We start from the raw sequence: 16957 nt of genomic DNA, 5'->3' as shown, positions 1-16957 counted from the left end.
ATATATTTTGAATGTGTACGCTATCCATACATGTTATCCGGGGAAACGGTACCCTTTCTAACCTTTGTGCAATCACGTGCAATCCATACTGGGCCTAACACCGTCTGAGCCTGCCTCATGAGACATATATTTTGAATGTGTACGCTATCCATACATGTTATCTGGGGATATGGTACCCTTTCTAACCTTTGTGCAATCATGTGCAATCCATACTGGGCCTAACACCGTCTGAGCCTGCCTCCTGAGACATATATTTTGAATGTGTACGCTATCCATACATGTTATCCGGGGAAACGGTACCCTTTCTAACCTTTGTGCAATCACGTGCAATCCATACTGGGCCTAACACTGTCTGAGCCTGCCTCCTGAGACATATATTTTGAATGTGTACGCTATCCATACATGTTATCTGGGGATACGGTACCCTTTCTAACCTTTGTGCAATCACGTGCAATCCATACTGGGCCTAACACCGTCTGAGCCTGCCTCCTGATGTATAGACATATATTTTGAATGTGTACGCTATCCATGCATGTTATCCGGGGAAACGGTACCCTTTCTAACCTTTGTGCAATCACGTGCAATCCATACTGGGCCTAACACCGTCTGAGCCTGCCTCCTGAGACATATATTTTGAATGTGTACGCTATCCATACATGTTATCTGGGGATACGGTACCCTTTCTCACCTTTGTGCAATCACGTGTAATCCATACTGGGCGTGAGAACGGCTGGCGAGCTGTTAAGCAAGCTACAGCACCTGTGGTTTGCACACGTAAGTTTTTCATTTTTTCAGGAATGACGGTAAGGCCTAATTCCGGAACTGCGGTTGACCTGCACTTACTGGGAAATCATTGTTCGCGGGTAATAATTGTAATCAGTGATCCCCATCACTAACGTTGTTCAGCGGGTTATCTGCACCTGTAAGCGACAAACGCTGGCCTTTTCAGTGTAGCGCACATGCAGCCACGGACATGTAAGGGCATGACACTTGTACTGTGTAACAAGCTTCCTTTCCTACACAACTACTTTCTGAACAACTCTCTTAATCTGTTGGCCCTCACTGAAACCTGGATTCAGGATTCTGACACTGTCTCTCCTGCTGCCATTTCCTACGGTGGCTTACAATTCTCTCACTCCCCGAGACCCACAAACAGACCTGGTGGTGGAGTTGGCATACTCCTGTCCCCACAATGCACTTTCCAGGTCATCCCCCCAGTCCCATCACTCTTATTCCCTTCTTTTGAGGTCCACACCATCAGGCTCTTCCGTCCCCTCTCCCTCAGGGTAGCGGTCATATACCGGCCCCCAGGCTCACCCACCCTCTTCCTTGACCACTTTTCAGCCTGGCTGCCACACTTCATGTCCTTAGAACTACCAACCCTCATCCTGGGAGACTTCAACATCCCCATTAACAGCCCTAATTCCACATCTGCATCCCAGCTTCTATCACTAACCACCTCTCTAGGCCTCTCACAGCTTTCAACCTCTGAGACACATAAGGACGGTAACACCCTTGATCTGGTCTTCTGCCGGCTCTGTTCAATCTCCCACCTAAACAACTCACCGCTTCCACTCTCTGACCACAACATTCTCTCCTTCACGCTCACAAATCCTCGCCCACCCCAGCTCATTCCTACCTACCACACAGTCAGAAATCTACAAGCTATTAACCCTCAGACACTTTCAGATTCCCTACACTCATCTCTGTCCCCAATCTCCTCTGTTTCCTGTCCTAATCTGGCTGTTCATCACTACAATGACACTCTTAGAAGCACCCTTGACCAAGTAGCTCCCCTCACCCTCAGAACCTCCAAACACAGAGTAAAAGAGCCCAGGCTCACATCGCAAACTCAACTTCTCCAGCGATGCTCCAGGAGTGCTGAACGCCTATGGAGAAAAACCCGCACACCAGAAGACTTCATCCACTTCAAATTTATGTTAAGAACCTATAACGCTGCCCTTCACCTTGCCAAACAGACCTACTTCACCACCCTGATCTCCTCACTAGCCAACAACCCCAAGAAACTTTTTGACACTTTTCACTCCCTCCTCAGGCCAAAAGCACAAGCCCCTATCACAGATATTTGTGCTGATGACCTGGCCTCCCACTTTACAGAAAAAATAGATAATATCCGTCAAGAAATCTACTCCCAACCACCAAGTGCTGTGACTCCCATCCCTTCCTACATCTCCCCTGGCTCACTCTCCACATTTGATCCCATAACAGAAGAAGAAGTCTCCAGACTCCTCTCTTCTTCTCGTCCGACTACATGCACTACCGACCCCATTCCCTCACATCTCCTCCAGTCTCTCTCTCCAGTTGTCACAACCCACCTAACTACAATCTTTAATCTCTCCCTCTCCTCGGGCATTTTCCCATCCTCCTTCAAACACGCCATCGTTACTCCACTACTAAAGAAACCTGCTCTCGACCCATCCTGCACAAACAACTACAGACCAGTCTCCAATCTCCCCTTCATCTCTAAACTTTTGGAACGCCTAGTTTACTCCCGCCTTACCCGTTACCTCTCCATTCACTCCCTTCTAGACCCTTCACAGTCCAGCTTCCGCCCCCTACATTCGACTGAAACTGCACTCATCAAAGTGACCAATGACCTTCTGACAGCAAAACGTAACGGTGACCACTCTCTGCTCATTCTTCTTGACCTATCTGCAGCTTTCGATACTGTTGACCACCATCTCCTACTCTCTAGGCTCCAGTCACTAGGCATTAAGGACACTGCACTCTCCTGGTTCTCTTCCTATCTCTCTGACCGCTCCTTCAGTGTTTTGTTCTCTGGCTCCACGTCATCTCCTCTTCCTCTTGCTGTCGGGGTACCTCAGGGCTCAGTCCTTGGCCCCCTTCTTTTCTCTCTCTACACGGCCCCAATTGGACAGCCCATCAGCAGATTTGGCTTTCAGTACCATCTTTATGCTGATGACACACAACTATACACGTCTTCCCCCGACCTTACCCCCGCTGTACTACAGAACGCCAGTGACTGTCTGTCCGCAGTCTCCAATATCATGTCCGCTCTCTATCTGAAACTCAACCTCTCCAAAACTGAACTTCTTCTGCTCCCGCCGTCTACTAACCTCCCTAAATCTGACATTTCCTTCTCCGTGGGTGGTACCACAATAACACCCCGGCAGCAGGTGCGCTGTCTGGGTGTTATGTTTGACACCAATCTCTCCTTTACATCCCATATACAATCCCTTGCCCGCTCTTGCCGCTTACACCTAAAGAACATCTCTAGAATCCGCCCTTTTCTCACTATGGAAACAACAAAAACCCTCACTGTTGCATTGATCCACTTTCGCCTGGATTACTGCAACGCTCTATTAATTGGCCTCCCCGTCACTCGACTATCCCCTCTCCAGTCCATACTCAATGCAGCAGCCAGGATCGTCCATCTGGGTGATCGGTACTCGGACGCGTCCGCTCTTCGCCAGTCCTTACATTGGCTGCCCATTCATTATAGGATCCAATTCAAAGTACTTGTGCTCACCCACAAAGCTCTCCACAGTGCGGCACCCCCTTACATCTCTTCTCTCATTTCTGTCTATCGGCCTAGCCGATCGCTGCGCTCTGCAAACGACTTTCGACTAACCTCTGCACTAATCCGTACCTCCCACTCCCGACTCCAAGACTTCTCCCGTGCTGCTCCTATCCTCTGGAATGCTCTACCCCAAGAAATCAGGACTATCCACAATTTGCATAGTTTTAGGCGCTCCCTCAAAACACACCTGTTCAGAGCGGCCTATCACATTCACTAATCAAAGTCATTCTCTGTGTAAGTGTGCGTGCGTAGCCCATTCACTATCTCCATCCATCCTTCACTCCTGCAAGATGGCTGGACCTTCACTGTAAATACACCATTGTAAATACACACCTGTACTCTGTATCTCCCTCACCTCATTGTAGATTGTACGCTCTCACGAGCAGGGTCGTCTTATTTCATCTTATTTTGCTTTAATTATTGTATTGTTAGCGTTGTTACTTATGACTTGTGTTTTGAAACTGTTAAACTGTAAAGCGCTGCGGAATATGTTGGCGCTATATAAATAAAGATTATTATTATTATTATTATTATTATTATGACACACCAGTTATTGGCCAATCTCATGTGCCAGAGCCTCACGTGTCCCTCTAGTAAGCCGGACTCGGACCGCGGGGCATGACGGAGTCTCGTTCGTTAACGGAATTAAGCTTGCAATGTGTGCATCTGTTCTGTAGCTGGCATGGTTGAGGTTTCCCAGGTGGAGTCGAATTTAACCGTAGGCTCCACTCCTGGTGGTGCCCTTCTGGACATTCCTTTAAGGTTCAGCTTTGCAACCATACTGCCCACGTAAAACAAACACTTTGCCTTCATGAACGCTGTTTGGAGGGTCATGACTCGTGGGAATAACGCCGCCCAATCAGTTAACCTGCTAGAGAGATCCTTCGTTGCTCCCAAGCATGACATCACACTCCCTAGGAAGAAGGTAATGCCACTGTGGCGACCGTACTCCTGGGGGCGACACAAGTGCACTGATGCCCAGCCACTGCTCGATGAATCTGCTGGTACATTGACCCAGACCACTACATTCCCCTCGCACGCTACATGACCTGAATCTGACCCTGATGAAACTCAGGTTACCCTTCCCATATACAGTTCCATCTTACACGGTGACAAAGAGGAAGCTGCAGATGAAAGTGCAGGTTCGGCCCACCCGCCATCAGACACACCACCGTACTATTAGGGGCCCTGTGCCAGTGCCGTCGCCAACGAGTGGGCCCCCCCTGCTTGCCCAGGATCACAGCACTTGCAAAGTTGAAATACTGTGCAGTGAGATGGAAGATGGGGACGACGAGGAGTCCAGACAAGTACAGGGAATCCCTAGCGAGGAGACTTATTTGATTGTTTTCAATGTTGGGACAGCAATTTTTGGGGAGCACTATACTCTGGAGAATGATAGATGGGCCCCACCATACACTGGAACATTCCAAAGGTGGACATCAGACACTGGAGCAGCATTTACAGGGCCCATTATACACTAGAGCATTAGAAATGGGGCCCATTATGTTTGGAGCATTATTTGGGCCCATAACACAGTGGAGCTTCATCCATGGGGACCAACATATACTGTAGCATTATGTGGAGCTCATCATATACTGTTTCAAACATTATATGGGACCAATGATTCTTTATGGAGAAATAGATGGGCCTCGTCATGAGATGTAAAAAGTGAGGTATTTTTCATTGTACTATACCGCTATTTCTCTGCCGTATCGGAGCATGATGAGTGGTGGTATGTGTTAAAGGGGCGCTCTTTCGCCCAGGGCACATGAAAACCTGCAGCCAGCCCTCCCCCCCCACAACTTTAGCCAAATAACCCCCATTTTTCAGTGCGTAACTTGTATTATGAAGTTAATTAAGGTTGACAAGCTTAAGTAAGAAGAATTGATGCTTTTGGCATTCAAATGGGCACTGTAGGTGTGTTTCCTGTCCTCCTCTCACTGCCGACTTTTATTCCCCATTGACTTACATTGGGTTTCGTGTTTCGGGACGACCCCGACTTTTCCCTATAATCGGACGATCTTGCTCGACCCGACTTTTGGAAAAGTCGGGTTTCACGAAACGAAACGCGACCCTAAAAAACCAAAAGTCGCTCAACTCTAATAATTATATTAAAAAAAAAAAAAAAAGGGATCGGTGTATACCCACCAAGTGCTTATTTTATGTTACTTAAGATGGCGGATAGCACAGGCCTGAGTGGATTACCTGGAGCCTGGTGGTTGGGGGGGTCCTTGAAGTTGGTTAGAAATCGGTCTGGGGGATCAATTGGGATATGGATTCCTCTTTTTGGACGTTAATATGGTTCTGGACCTGGTGAAAGGTGGAGGGGAGTTTCAGCAAGAGTTTGTCGGATCCCCAGGAAATTCAAGTGAGCATTGGAACCCTTGTGGCTATGGTACCCCTGAGCTAGTGGGGTAACGGCTGGGAGTAATTGTTGGTACATTTTATGTTTGGTAATCCCCAGATTTGGGAGCTTCAAGGACTCCCCCCAGCATGTTAATGTTATTTATGCTTTGACTTTTATTTTAATAAGAACATGAATTTAAAATTTAAAAAAAAAAAAAAAAAAAAGTTGTTTTCCTTTTAGTGGGTCCTTGGAAGTTATTTATAAATTGGTCAGTAGGGGTAACTATATTAAGTATGAACCTCTGGGGTGGGGTTCTTGGAGTTGATGCTGAATCAGCGAAAAGGAATTGGAAGTTAAAATTCTGGATCTGGCTCTTGGTTACAGCTCTGGACGGGTAACTCTGGACGGGGTGTTACCCGGGAGCTTTTGGTGGTTGGACTTCCCAGAACGGGATGTTTGGTGCCCTCGAGCTGATGGTTTACGGCTGAGGGTAACGTGGATTTTTAAGTTCCTGTGTTTTTGCCAAATATTTAGCCAGAATTTTTGGGGCTCCAAGAACCCTCCCCTCATGTCATATAAGATTGTGTATTTAATACTTATTGAAAATGTTTATGCTATTTGTTAATAAACTGGCCGCTGACCCCCCCTGGGTTTGGAAGGGTAACCATTTCAGGTATGGCACCCTGGTTTTGAGGGGTAATCATCTCAGGTATGGCCCCCTGGTGTGGAGGGGGTAACCATCTCGTGTATGGCCCCCTGGTGTGGAGGGGGGTAACCATCTCGGGTATGGCCCCCTGGTGTGGAGGGTAACCATCTCATGTATGGCCCCCTGGTGTGGAGGGGGTAACCATCTCGGGTATGGCCCCCTGGTATGGAGGGGTGACCATCACGGTATGGCCCCCTGGTCTCCAGAAGCATTTATATTTTATAGGACCCTGTTAGGGTAAAGTCCCTGGGGTCATGGCAATCATATTTTGCATGCCTACAGAAGAAATTGGCTCCTCTGAGCCAGGAACAGCGGCTGGAGGGGAGAAGAGAACAAGGTTGTCGTCTGGACAATGCAGTTATCTAGTGCATGAAACTGAAGAGCATTGTACCTCATCTGTGTGCCCTTGAGTCAGTGGGAGTGACTAAGGGTAAAGTAATCAAGTGCATTAACATGAAGGGCAATATGCCTATTCCCGATGCCCTTGAGCTGGTGGGAGCGGCTAAGGGTATAATCAAGTGCATTAACACAAAGGACAGTATGCCTACTCCCGGTGCCCTTGAGCCAATGGGAGCGGCTAAGGGTAAAGTAATCAAGTGCATTAACACAAAGGGCAATATGCCTATTCCCAATGCCTTTGACACAGTTGGAGAGGTCAACAGTAAATGTTATCAACCGCATGAAAAACAATTAACAATGGCGTGGCAGTTTTATTAATAATGCCTTTGTAGACTTTTTCTGCTTTAGGTTTATTTAAATTACTACTTCCAGATATTCTGAACGTTATTTTATGGTCAGTTATAATGTTGTTATATTGTGTATAGTTTTTAATTACTCCCTATTTATAATATCTTTCTATTGATATGTTCAACACTTTTCGGGTAGTGATAGTAAGTGGGTTTAAGAAATTTTACTGCACAGCTACTGTAAATAATGGTGGTTTCTAGAACTAAAATCTGTGATTTGGTGAATTATTAGAGCTGGCTACAATATGTGCGGTATAATAGTTTTTTGTGGCATGACAGATGTCATTATACAGGTATTCAGATTGTGGCTACGACCTTAATTATGGTTTACTTTCCACATTCCCCATTATGGGATCCTCATTGCAGGATGTTTAGCAACTGCTATTTTGCTGTAGTTACCATATTATCGATCATACCTTGGTAGCAAGGCATTGATAAAATTAATCTGTCGGAGCTCTGGAATTTTAATTTTATTACTTGTGTGCACAGACTTTCCATACAATGTAGAAATGGTTGATGGCTTTGTTAGGCATGGTTGATGGGGGTCGAGTCCATTTAAGGTGTCAAATGGCCTCTCTGGTGGCAGTTTAGGAGTCAGGTGGAAGTTGCAGGCAAGTTAAGGTGGACTCATTTTAACTAATAGAGGATGTAAAACCTCATGGTGGTGAACAGGCTCGGCTTTGGTGGCCAGCCTCAAGGACGTTGTAATGGTAACGTCAATCAGGGGCGGGCACAGTGGTTAAGCACAGGAGTGAGGATAATAGAGTCATTGGTGCCCTGAAAGTTTACTGGCTCTGCTTGAATGGCAAGCCAGTGCGTGCCGCCCCTTTATGGCTGTCTGTCCTGGTTCTGTATGTCAGACAGATGGGGATATCACAGTACTTGTGAATCCCAATGTACTAGCACTTCACCTGACTCCTACTGTGATTGTTTTAATCCTGTGATTTAAATAAAGCTGTGGTCATTTTGACAACCAAAATAATGTGTTGTGTATTTATTCTAGTGCCTAGGTTTACTGTAGTTATGGTGGTTTTAAGATGGAGTGGGGGTCCGTCCCATATCCATAAGTCAAGAAACCACTGGAGCCATAGGCAGAGGAGGACATGACTTGGGGATGGGTGGACCTTTACTCCTGCAGCTTTTTTTGGTATAGTGGTGTAGATTTTTAAGCACGAGGGATGTTGCTTTAAGAGGAGAAAAGCACAGTATGTCTGTGCCTGGTGGGTTACTGTGAGGAGGGTGGGGCTTATATAGAGCAGGAAATCTGTGTCTCTCCCTCTTTCTTGCACAGGATGACCAGGAGGAAGCATTTCCCGCCCACCTGCCCTATTTATAATCATTGTCCTAAAACATTTTAATTATTGCTTGTATGATGTATGCTTTATTGTATTTTTGAACTTACCATTGTATATTTTGTTCCAGGTTCAATTTTATCATGGCTATAAAGAGTTAACAGCATTAGCCTTCTAAGCCCAAGGGAAGGGCAATCCTTCAGCCATGGTTCCCTAGAGGTTTCCTCCACAGGGGGTTTTTCCTCTCCTGAGTGCTGTAGGATGACTCTTTGTGAGTCGGAGGTTTGCCAAGTTAGTCCCCTTAATGCTTTTGCAGGGACTTCTAGTTTATAAGTTTACTAAAGTGATTTATTAAAAAAAAAAAAGGTGTCAAATGTGAATTTATAACCCGTCACAGCTTTGCGGTTTAGGAGTCAGGTGGAAGTTGCAGGCAAGTTAAGGTGGACTCATTTTAACTAATAGAGGATGTAAAACCTCATGGTGGTGAACAGGCTCGGCTTTGGTGGCCAGCCTCAAGGACGTTGTAATGGTAACGTCAATCAGGGGCGGGCACAGTGGTTAAGCACAGGAGTGAGGATAATAGGGTCATTGGTGCCCTGAAAGTTTACTGGCTCTGCTTGAATGGCAAGCCAGTGCGTGCCGCCCCTTTATGGCTGTCTGTCCTGGTTCTGTATGTCAGGCACCTGGGAATATCACAGTACTTGTGAATCCCAATGTACTAGCACTTCACCTGACTCCTACTATGATTGTTTTAATCCTGTGATTTAAATAAAGCTGTGGCCATTTTGACAACCAAAATAATGTGTTGTGTATTTATTCTAGTGCCTAGGTTTACTGTAGTTATGGTGGTTTTAAGATGGAGTGGGGGTCCATCCCATATCCATAAGTCATGTAATCAAAATGAAAAAAAGTGCAGAATTGCTTTTTTATGGCAATTTTACTGCACTTGGAATTTTCTTCCCATTTTCCAGTACATTGTATGTTAAATTGAATGTTGTTATTCAAAAGTACAACTTGTCCTGCAAAAAAAGACATCATATGGCAATATCAGAGGAGAAATAAAAATGCTATGGCTCTTGGAAAGAGAAGAAAAGGCAAAAGAGTAAAGACAGAATATCCCCTGTTCCTTAAAAGGGTTGTCAAATGTCCACTACTAAGACAACACCAATAAGATACTCACCACCTGAATTGGTACCTTTCCAGCAATGTCGGTGCTAGATCTCCTGAGGCCTGTTTGACATTGGGTGCAGAAGTCATATGGCATAAAAGTCAGTGGCTGCTATTGAACTGCTGCACTTTGACTTTGGACAAACCTCGGACATTTGGGAGAAGTGTGAGTAATACAGGCCCTTAGCGCTAATTGGCTGCACTGCTCACGGGGCATATGGCATGCTTGCCCAGGGTGACCTGGCACCGACATTGCTGGAAGGGCTCCGGTATGGGAGGTATCTACTTTATTTTATAAGAGTGACAGAATATTTAAGAAAAGGTTATCCTATTAGTGTACAACCAATTTATGTGGATAATGGTCAAGTTTGATCCCCAAAAAAGATTAGGACATGCCCTGAATCTCACAGACCAGTAACATGAATCCGTTTTCAAAACAGATGTGTGTATATGGGTCAATGAAACTCTATTGCTTTGTGTTCTTTCCCAAAAATCGGACAGTAATAGAATGTATGAAAAGGATTTGTGCATGTAGCCTAAGTCCTCATTCATACCTACGTGATATTTCACATATGCAAAAAAATGTCCGCGTCCTTCAGTGTTTTCCAAGTTTTATTAGTGATTAGTCAGTTTTCATCAGTTTCATTAGTGATTTTCACACATGGAAAGTTAAATAAATAAATTACAAAGCTTCTCCTATGCATTGCAAAGATCTTCACGTTCAGCACATGGATTGCATACTGATGCCATCTGTATGCTCTCAGTGATTTTCACAGATCATAGTCTTGTATGGGTAAAATTTGATCTACACAGAAACCTATGAGGCAAAGCCCCACTGAATAGCCCCTCTCTAACAGGTCAATAAGATATAACTTCTATTATATTAATTAAAAATATATATTAGGAGGTTCCCATTAAAATAAATTCATAATTGTATAATTGTAATAAATCTATTGGAAAGTAGTCTATCTCTCAAACTATGGGGTAGCATACATGATTACACACCATTGTCCAACCTCCTGATGACACTATTTCTACAATGAAACATGTTGATGGACATGTGCTATGTGCTTTACTTTCAACATTCATTATATTTGCTATATTATACATGAATAGTACCCCAGCGTGCTATCCCTTAGTTTGAGAGATGTATTAAATCTATTGGGTAGTAATCTATCTCTCAAACTATGAGCTAGCACCCCTGGGCATGATCAATGAATAGTATTGCAAATAATTAATGTTAAAATTTAAACACATAGGACATAACCCCCCAACATGTTTAGCTGCTGAAACGGCGTCATCAGAGGATGCGACAATGGTGTATATTCATAGATGGTGCCATCCCACAGTAAATAACCAGATTACTATCCAATAGCTTTATTACAATTATATATAAGCAATCATGAATTTATTTTAATGGGAACCTCATAATATAATGCTTAAATTAACCTAATAAAATATATTTTATTGACCTGTTAAGGCTGCTTTCACACATCCGTCTTTTTGAATCCTGCACGATGCGGCGAAAAGTGTGAAAACCGGATCCGGAATTGGATCCGGTTTTGACACATAGAATGTAATGATCGCCGCATCGTGCCGGATGGACATGCGGCGCCTCCGTTTTTTGCCGGAAACGGCAAACCTGCGCCGTCCAGCGTCAGCAAAAAACATTGGCTGCAACGTTTTTTTGCAGCACCGGACCAGCTTTTTCTACAGTGCATCTCCGGGCACTGTGAGTTTTAACCCCACAAGTGCCCGGCGCAGCACAGCACGCGCGCGTCTTTCTCTCTCGTCCCCGATGCGGCTCCTTTAAATGATTTCCAAGCCGGATCAGGCGCCGCATCTGCATCCGGTGTCACCGCTGCAGGCCTGATCCGGCGGTCCGGCTTTCCACTGCATGCCGCCGGAACAAACAAAACGGATGTGTGAAAGTAGCCTAAGGGAGGGACTATTCAGTGGGACTTTTCCCCATAGGTGCTTGTATATATAAATGTACCCTCCCTGCCTGATTTGTCTCCAATAGTGTACACAAGTAAATAACTCAAATTTGATCTATGACTCAAAAATGAATGTCGCCATTATTGTTTTTGCAGACACATTGACCGCACAAACACGTTCATCTGACTTTAATGGATAGATCTTCTAGTCATAAAAATCACAGATGGAACACGTACATGATTCAAGGACATTTGAATGAGGCCCTATTCTGTTATAAAAAAAGAAAACATCCTCATAGTATAAAACTCAACAATCAAACAAATTATGTATGCATTGACTGCAATTATTCAGAGCGGTGCCAGAGGAGTTAGCATCATGTCTGAACCCCTAATAATGAAAAATACTGTTCTTGTCTTACAGAAAAGAAGATGTGTGCAGCATTTATGTTGATGATCTTTCTGTATATGGCTGTTAACACCAAAGGAGTAAGCCATCGATGTACCAAAATAGATGGTACAACACTCACCTGGTCAATATATAGCAGTTGTTCAAATGTAACTTTAAAAAATAAAAGCATCAATGACATTATAACAAATGGGGAAAGCTATTATGGTAACGTCTCAGAGCTGGATCTCTCCTACAATGAAATTAAAGTTCTTCCTGATGGATTTTTATCTAATGCCATTAAATTGAAAGTAGTTTATCTTCAAAACAATAATTTGGAAAGTTTGCCAAAAACATTTCTCAAAGATTCATCTAACCTGCAAGTTCTTAGCCTTGAAGGTAATCAACTACCTACAATTCCTACAAGCATTTTCCATGATACTCTTCATAACCTGACTGTAGACTGCAAGTGTGATTTGGTCAACGACATAATGGAGAAAATAAACAATGCTTCAATACTTAATGCAAATTGTAAATTGTCTTCAGAGTGGACTAACCCACTGGACTTCTATGAAAAAAACTGTCGCAAACAGAATGTGACCTTGTACATTGTTTTAGCAATATTGGTAATAGCTTTGATTGCTGGAGGAGTGGCTCTGTATATGTGGAAGAGGAAGACAAGTTCATCAAGTCTCGGAAGCAAGAGTGCTGAAGACATGTCACCTGTTCATGGGCAACCACGTTACATGTCAACGAATATGGAAGCTACTGCAACAACTGTACATCCAGGCCAGAAACAAGATTATGAAAATGTTTGTGTTGGTTACTTGCCAACCACTGAAACAAAACCTTATGGCTATGGGAAAAATGAGCATAAACCAGGCACTCACAGGTAGGTTTTTAATTAATCTCTGAACCTTATGCTATTTCATATTATTATAGACTTCTTTTATCTATTTTTATTAAGGTAACATAATGGGGTTGTCACATCAGTCCATGTTTTTTCCATTCACTCTACTGAGGTACAACGTATTTGGAAAGGGACCACCAAAGAGAAAACACTCTAAAAGAACTAAGTACAATCATGTATTACATGTAGGAATAGCAGAATTTTTAAAAGGACACCATGTAATATGGTAATTAGGCCTCGTTCTGTCTCTGGTATCCTTGATGGAGGGTGTGATGAAGTTTCTGTCCACTGATGAGACATTTAATTGGCTTACCACATTTGCCTGTAATAGTAAAATAATTAAAGGGTTAGTCCTGTATCTGTAAGGTTCAGCCAGGAACGTAGTTGTAGCCGAGGACACCTGAGCTTTAGTGTCCTGGCCTCCCCTCACAGAAAAATGATGTCCACTGGTCAGTATACCTGTATCTCCAGGTCCGGCTCCTTCTGGATCTTCCCTACATCGCGGGGGCCCTCTCCAGGCAGATTTACATTAAGTGAGACACAGTCCATTAAAACCTTAACAAGAACATCTTTACTGGGTTCGTTACACAGTACATCCAAAGTCTTCACAGCTTTTGCAACAGGCTTCGCAAAACAATATTCCTTTTCTTTCCCTGCACTACTCTCGTGGTCACAAGTTGCAGGCCCGGGTCGGATCATCCCTGATGATTCCTCAGCATCCTGTCTGCACAGCTCTGCTACGGACATGCATCCCTTGGTCTGTTTCGCCCCAGATTAAGATCATTATTTCCCAGAGTCAGTACCCACTGGGAGAGCGACCTGCCCATCTGTGATGTTCTCTGCACTTGCACCATGTCCTTTCTGTCCAAACTCACAGCATCCGTAGGTTCCTCTGGCCATTTCGCCCTGGCCCATAGAATATCTGCCCATGCGATGAGTTGCCACATACTGGAACCACTATTGGCTCCCCAACTGTATCTGTCTACTGCTGAGATGTTCTGATTCTGTGGATGACTGGGCTTTACTCCTTCAACGTTGTGTGGCTGCTGTGGTGTCCGGGGCCTATAGCCCTTGTGGATGGTTCGGGCGTCCCTTGCCCTCTGGCTTAACCTAACACTTACACTGGCTTATTACACGGCAGCCCCTCCTATGTTTAACCATTTCTTATACTAGTTCCTAAATTACCACTGTACCCACTAGAATGACCCCCATTTAGTGACCAAAAGCAAGCACTGCCCTCTCCCTATAATTTATATGAATACAATATACAGTATAAAGAAACATAATACTGTATGTACATTTTACACGTAATCATGTAGCAGTACCATTACTTATAGGGGGTAATACATTTACTCATGTAGCAATACCACAATATATCAACCAACATACGTAGTATTTACATTACACTAAAACATGCGGTACCAGGACCACCTGAGAAGGAAAGGGAAAGCAGTAACACTCTTCAATCCCCTTACATATCGCTCAATTCTGCATCGAGAGTCGAGTGAGATAGGTGATTTTATGTCTACTGATACCTGCAATGATGTGTGCACACACGGATATATTGTGCACATATCTAATAAACACTTCTTTAGAACTGGAAAATCAGGCTCATGTCTTGGCAAGTATCAGTAGACATACCTTCATCTAACACACTCTTGTCTCGATGCAAAAGTGAACGAGGCAGGACTAATCCCAACTAGGCACAACACTTGGAAAATAAGGGCATGCCTGCCACAAAACGCATTGGCATAACATTACAGCAATGTCCAGTTAGCAAGATAGCTTCATATATGTACTGCATATGTATATTAAAATCTATATATGTACACATATGAACATACAGTATGTTAGGATAGAAAATAATTTTGACTGCATCATAAAGAAAAACTGCAGGATGGCGCTGCCACTTATGAAAATGTAATGTATGTGTGGTACTAGCAGGTACGCAGGACGCAGTGACGAGGTGCAAGACGGTTTGGTGCTTTTAGTAATAACGTTTATAGGCCTAGAGGTAACTGTCCTCAGTCATAGCCTGACCAGTCACAGGGGTAACAAGAGTTGCCCTTGCAGGGGCTCAATACAACCAAACACAAACAGGTAGAACATGACTACGTCCGGCGAAAGCCAGTCACTATAGGGCCACGGTATGGCCGACTACGGGTCCTTAACTATATAGTCAACTTAGCCGTCCTGGGGGGGTTCTTCGGCGTAGCAGCCGCTGGGCTCAGCTGCTGAAGAGTTGACGAAGTCTTCGAGCGTTCCGATGCTCCGGTATCAACGGGGCACCACAGGCCCCGGAGGAGTCCTTGAATGGATGGGCCGCAGTCCCTGGACTGGGGCAAGCGGCAGCGATGCGGGGTGGCGATTGGCAGGCCACCTGTGCAGCTAACAGCTGCGATGGTGAATCCGCGGCGAGCAACGGCCCAGCCCCTGCCACGAACCAGAGTGGGACAGTGGTGGCCGCCGATGGCACTGGACTTGCCGCGGTCACAGGTGAGAGCAGGGCGGCTGCGGGTGGCAGGAGAGAGGCTGCAGTCGCGGGCTGGAGTGAGGCGTCAACGACCGCGGGTAGGCCGCAGCCGCGGGCTGGAGCGAGGCGGCAACGGCCGCGAGCGACCGCGGGCAGGCCGCAGCCGCGGGCTGGGGAGAGGCGGCAGAAGCCTCGGGTTGAAGCGGGGCAGTGGCTCTCAGACGGTCGTCTGGGCGCCATCCCTCTGGTGTCCTAGGTGAACGTCTCTCCTGGCTCTGGTCAGTCACTTTGGCTCTCAGTCGCTCCCACGGTCTCCTGCTGCTTCTGTCCCCGTCTGCTGAGTCACCGTGACTAGCGTTCCCCACCCCTTTTATACTGGCTCCTCCCCTAGCCCCTTCTGTCCATCTCCATGGTCCGTCCCTGAATTTCGTTCCCTGGGAACAGTCTCCCCCGGGACCTAGGTGATGGTCCCCTTGGTACCGGCCCAGACACTCGGCGGGGGCCCTTCTTCCCACATATGTACATACTGTGACAGAATACACTATTTTTATTGGATGGTTTTGGCAAAGACACTTCATTTGACAATAATAATTTCCATTGGATTACCACTCCAAATATATTCTAGATTTGATTAGCACAAGCTCATGATCAACTTTAATACTGTTCTTTGTTTCATCAGCAGCAAACATACAGCAGAAGGCAAAATACATATGGAAAGTGACGCCTATGAGGGTGACCAGCCTATTTACACAAACACCCAGGGGATTTATTATAACTACTCAGAATCTGGACTAATGGATAGCAAGAGCAAAGAAGAAGAAGATGTGTACATATTACCAGATCAGTAAAGGAAAAGTTGTCTTTAAGAGGCAGCATGTACAGTGGGTCAAGTATTATGTTACGGCATTTATATACTTGCCTTGTTGCTTTGACATTTGTGACCTGTGCTAATAAATTACCATACTATTCCTCCTGATTGGTCCTTCTGACATCACTATGAAGCTATTCTTAATTTTTTACAATCCGTATGCATTTGTAGCACAAAGTGCAAATTGAAAGACCAACATTGAATCATTTCTTTGGCATTAAAACATCATCTAAGTAATGTTTGTATAAAGTGGAAAAAGGAAGTTTTCCTGATGGGTTACCATTTACAACTCAATTATCTAGTATATTAACATATTGAACTGCCTTAGAGGGATTTTCCTGGATGAAAAGAATGGTCTGTGTGACTACAGACTGCTGAATTACACCAGTGACAATTGAGCGACTGCAGACTTATTGACAATTCTAAAGGCAACACTGAAAAGTTAACATCCCTCTTAGCAATAGCAAACAAATAGAAGGAAGGTTAGCATGTTCATCCATCAGTAATATTTTAAAAAATGGTTATTTTATTGTTGGTCCATTAAAAAGCAAATACAGGGGACAA

General features: G+C 44.7%; 1 protein-coding gene across 3 annotated transcripts in view; it reads left to right on the top strand.

Annotated features, from left to right (window-relative positions):
* Positions 1-16501, top strand: part of LOC141100252 (uncharacterized) — a 70968-nt gene extending 54467 nt beyond the window's left edge. For 2 of the 3 annotated variants that reach the window (XM_073588592.1, XM_073588584.1), the window contains exons 2-3: positions 12179-13034; positions 16205-16501. In XM_073588592.1, coding sequence (XP_073444693.1) covers positions 12187-13034; positions 16205-16373 — 1017 coding nt within the window. In that variant the 5' untranslated portion in view covers positions 12179-12186 and the 3' untranslated portion in view covers positions 16374-16501. The remainder of the gene's footprint in view (positions 1-12178; positions 13035-16204) is intronic. The other variant, XM_073588601.1, reaches the window with a different exon arrangement.
* The last annotated feature ends 456 nt before the right edge of the window (positions 16502-16957 follow it).

This window comes from Dendrobates tinctorius, unplaced genomic scaffold (genome assembly GCF_039654945.1).
Source record: "Dendrobates tinctorius isolate UK_male_01 unplaced genomic scaffold, ASM3965494v1 ptg000011l, whole genome shotgun sequence".
NCBI lineage: Eukaryota > Metazoa > Chordata > Amphibia > Anura > Dendrobatidae > Dendrobates > Dendrobates tinctorius.
The sequence above is the reverse complement of the archived record's forward strand: the minus strand, read 5'-3'. Positions and strand labels throughout refer to the sequence as shown.